The sequence below is a fragment of the Bactrocera latifrons genome, unplaced genomic scaffold, assembly GCF_001853355.1.
Source record: "Bactrocera latifrons isolate USDA-ARS-PBARC rearing strain unplaced genomic scaffold, ASM185335v1 scaffold_527, whole genome shotgun sequence".
NCBI classification, from domain to species: Eukaryota; Metazoa; Arthropoda; class Insecta; order Diptera; family Tephritidae; genus Bactrocera; species Bactrocera latifrons.
This window is the reverse complement of record NW_017537187.1, coordinates 111655-116590: the sequence shown is the minus strand read 5'-3', so window position 1 is coordinate 116590 and position 4936 is coordinate 111655. Positions and strand designations below refer to the sequence as shown.

Genomic DNA, 4936 nt, shown 5'->3' with positions numbered 1-4936 from the left:
AATAAGCTTGATTTTTATAAAAGGAAACTTAATAGTCCAGAATAATCCGGAGTAAATCAGGTTCACCATCTGCTGGTGTTATGCTTTACTGCCATGCTGGCTGGAGAAGTGTTCCTTTCTTTCAACTCTGGGGGTTCTAAAAGGGTATGCTGCGGTCTTGAAACCTTCTTTTAGTTGCTGAACCTTTCGTAGAATTTCCCCCCTGTCCGCCAGCTGGTCAAGCTCTTCATACCCACGCATTTCGGCTTTTCTTTTTCTTTTTTGTTTGTAAATGTGTCTCGCTTTCATATTCAGCTTTCGGTATCTCTCCTACACGCACGTATTACCATCGTTTGTAACGTTGCGAGACAGTTTGTTTTCTATCTACTGTAATACGTACTCTTCTTTTCCTTTTCCGAAAACCAATGGTTTCGTTTGCAGCAGTACGAACTTTGAATGTCGTCTCACAGTTCCTTTAAACCGAGTAGAAAATCGTTCGGCTGTCTGTTGTGATTGGAACCTCTCGTCATTGAATGTGTGATTTGCTGCACAGTGGCGGATGCGTATCTCGGCTGCAAGAAGATGTTAGAGACAGCGGTTACGTAGGCTAAGTCATGTCGGTATGTCTGGACAAAAGCACTCCAGTTCTGAAAGGATTCGACACAATACTCGTCGGGAGAAGGAGAGAAAGAGGAAATCCTCCTTACCGTTGGAAAGACCAGGTGGAGAAAGGCCTGGCTTTGTTGGAATTTCCATTTGGCGTCACGCTGCGAAAAGAAGAAACGGCATAAGCGGTGTCTAACCCAGTAAAGAAGAAAACGTTTTTAAAACATTTTGCTCTCCTTATAGTTACAACATTATATCTATTGTCTTAGTATTATTTTTATTACAGTTTTTGCTTTTATTTAATTGAGTTTCTGTTTTTTGTAATTTTATAATATAATCTCGAGACACTTAACTTTAAAGTACATCGTACATTGAATAAATACATTTACTTAGGAATATACTTATTTTATTAGTATTTACTAATCAGCTTACATATTTGTATTGCGCTTAAAGTGCAATTACATAACGACAAATTTATATTTTCAGACAAGCAGTTGTGCAAATAGATTGAGTGCACTTAGTTGGCATATTATTATTACCTTAAAGTTAATAAAATGTTGTAGCTCGTTCATATTTTCCTTATCAATTAATCAATCACATTCAAATCATATAATTATATTAAACTTAAATAAAATACCTACAAATGTCATTATGTGGAAAATGTTTCAGCTTCTACAATTGTCGACAAATCAACAGAGGTATTGATTTTGTAGAAGCTAAATTGTTACATTTTCAGCACAGTAACGGCTTATTGTTGGAATATCATTCTTCAAAAACCTTATTCACCAATATATATTGTGCACTGATATATATCTGAATAAAATTTTTAAAGCATGCCAAAAAACTGTATTTATTTCCAAAAACAAAAAAAAAACGAATACAGGTTTTATTTGCTTCACAACGTTTGATACATGCAATACAAATGAACAAATATGTGTGTATTGCTATAAAATAATTATTATAAAAAAAATAAATTTAGGTTATATCTAACAAAAATTGACGCACCTATAATATTAATAATCAATAACGTTTCTATATAAACAGTAATACACTTTAAAACAATTAATAATGCAATACACAATTCATGGTAAAAATATATAAATAACTCATTAACTTTCAATTTCAAACCAGACATAAAATATTAATACTCCAATTGAGATTCTATTAATTGCAAAACTCGTTGTCGGCCAATTTTGTTCCAAAACACGTACGGCTCTGAGGTACCAGTTACTATTCTTGGTTCGCTGAAGAAACAATATTGTATATATACATATATTAGAAACGCTAATTTTTTTACTCACTTTTGAAAACAGTCGAATAGGATGTGGCCTCTTTCATTTACTAAGCATGCCCATATGTCCATAACTAATAAGAATTCACCTTCCTTTTTTATGAAATTGTTGAAGCGCTCCAATTTAGTTTTAGTAATTTCATCGTGTGCAAAATTGGCAAGTGGAGCCAGTGTCGTTAGAATTGGTGTAAATCCCTTTTTGAATATTAAGTTGATGAGCTCGCGAAAATCATGTTCTATTTGCACCAAAGGCCGACCTTTCATTATATCCACAGATCCAATGTTAACGATAATACTCTTACACTGATCTTCTAATTGTCGAACTCTTTTAATTGCACCGCAAATAGTTTGTCCGGATACGCAAAGCCCACTTTGCAGTATTTTGTCATCTAAATATAATATATTAATTAAAAAATGTAAGGAAGAGCTAAGTTCAGGTGCCACCGAACATTTTATACTCTTGCAACTTGTAAGGATCAAAGTAAAGAAATTCGTTTATACTATGTATGACATATTAACTCGACCAAAGAGGCTAAATTTAATACATATATTGAGTGAATGTGGAAAACGTCAACCAGAGTATCGAAATTCTTTATATTAAGGATATGAGGTTCATACTAAGGGATTGGTTTGTATTCGGCGCTCAATCACATAACTTTATACGTAATATACAACTCATACACTGACCGACTTATTCTTCATAAGGTTTGCGTGAAAAACGAAAAATATTATATGAAGTATATGAGTGTTGGGGTAGTATTAACATGATTGTATCTATACTATTAAAATGCCACATACTAAATGTTCCCTGGGTTTCATTCAGGTACCTCACATACTTTTAACAGTCATATGTAGTAAAGTCAGCCGGATGTTCGAATGACCTGATATTAGTTATATGGGCTAAGTCAAGTTTCCACCCGATTTTATTTATATTATTAGTAAAATACACTCTCCCATTTTCATTGAGATGGCTCACACATTGGCTGATATATGCAGTATAAAGTCATCCGAAACCCATTGACTAATATACATATATTTTATGGGAACTGACTGTCAGAAGAATGTCGATAAGTTTTGTGCCAACAAAACTATTATACTCTAAATTGATTTTATTTATATAAAATGAATTTTAGATATACGTACATATGTAGGTTACCTTTTATATTTCAGGATTAAAGAAAGTAAACAAATATTAATCATCGAAAAACGATTTAATGTTTCTCTAAATTTGAGAATACTCCATTCCATTAAGATCTATACAGTTTTACATGCGTTTGTTCTGCGTTATTCTTGTGGTATGGTTGTGACAAGTCCAGTTGGATGTGCTTCGTGAGCGAACAGCTTTTGTTGGATTCGACTCATCTATACAGTCGACTGTTGCTTACTTTCGGGATCATGTGTATGTATAAATCTATGATTCATTACCTGTCATGTTGCCATCAAAAATTGAATTAAGTTCATTGGTGTTGCTGAGATTACCGACCTACCGAAGATGTAAAAAATAATTGCGCGAAAATAAATATTTGAAGTAATTGTAAAAATTGTCAATATGTCAAAACATTCTGAGTACGTACGAGGTGTGTTCAAAAAGTATCGCGAATTTTGTGTTTTTTCAAAAATTATTTATTTACTCGTGAATATCTATTTTGTCCCCTTCAAAGTAATCCCCATGAGATATTATACACTTGTGCCAACGGTTTTTCCAATCTTCGAAGCACTTCAAAAAATCATTTTTTTTTTTATCTTCTTCAGCTCCTCCTTCAATGCCGTATTCATCTCGTCAAGAGAAGCGTAACGTCGTCCTTTCATGGGCCTCTTCAGTTTAGGGAACAAGAAAAAGTCACAGGGGGCCAGATCTGGGGAATACGGTGGCTGCGGCATCATTAATATGTTGTTTTTGGCGAAAAAGTCGCGCACAAGCAACGATGTGTGAGCAGGGGCGTTATCGTGGTGCAAAAGCCAATTTTTGTCACATCTTCTCGGTATTTTGTACCACCGATAAACGTTGCTTCGGTCCAAGGTAGCTTCTCCGTATGCCACAGTCAACATTTGGAATGCATCCGCGCACTTAATTTCGTTTTGCAAGCAAAGCAGCTGTCAACAATTAAATGAACAACATAACGCCACAAATAATTCGAAATTCGAATATACGCAAMCCGCCAAAATTCAAAATTCGCTATACTTTTTGAACACACCTCGTAAACATCAAAAATTACAAATTTTACGATAAAGTATAAAGTCGTCATTGAAAACTGCAGTTGCCAAAATCCGAAATATAAAAGGCAATTACCTAAATTTGCCCACAGTTCATGAATTCTTATTTTCATTTTACATTATAAAAATCAGAAAACCTAAAACAAAATAATATATTTATGTATAATGTCAGTGCCAAAATAATTAGATGCAACGTTATACTATTTAGTTCATTATAAAATGTTCACTTAAAACTAATAAATTAATTTCATTTCACTAATTTTGTTGGCAATTTATAATCTTTTCTATGCTTCTTTTTCTCAACTCAAAAGTGTTACATCAACATAGTGGAATAGTGCAATTTTTTAATACGCTTTTATTAACTTCACTTGTATGTATGTATGTATGCATGTATATATGTATGTATGAATGTATGTATGTATGTATATATGTATGTATGTATGTTTGTAACTTTTTTAAGTGGTACTGAAACGTAGAATATTTGTAGGCGACAGTAAGTTTAAGCAACTCACCAAAAATATGCAACATCTATATAAAACTAGTTTTGGCGACATTTGAGTAGCATATGTACATATATGTATACTGAAATATACATATGTATATCCTTAAAGAAAGTATACTTTATATAGATATACTTATGTATACATATATGTAAGTACAACCGCGCACCAGAAGAGATAATATCAAATAATGCAAAACATGTGACTTTTAGGTAATAAAAAAATTAATAATTATAATAAAATTTTTGTAGTAAAAAAAAAATTCAGATACAAGATTTCAAAATGCCTCCGAGAAGCAACTGCAGTAGAAAATTCATTTTTTTTAACTTTGGCTATGAGAGCCAAA

General features: G+C 32.8%; 1 protein-coding gene across 1 annotated transcript in view; it reads right to left on the bottom strand.

The window, feature by feature from the left end:
• Positions 1–878: 878 nt before the first annotated feature.
• LOC108974083 (maternal effect protein oskar) overlaps positions 879–4936 on the bottom strand; it is an 18991-nt gene continuing 14933 nt past the window's right edge. Inside the window, exons 4-5 of the mRNA XM_018941698.1 lie at positions 1887–2265; positions 879–1829 (exon numbers count right to left, since the gene is read on the bottom strand). Coding sequence (XP_018797243.1) covers positions 1727–1829; positions 1887–2265 — 482 coding nt within the window. The 3' untranslated portion in view covers positions 879–1726. The remainder of the gene's footprint in view (positions 1830–1886; positions 2266–4936) is intronic.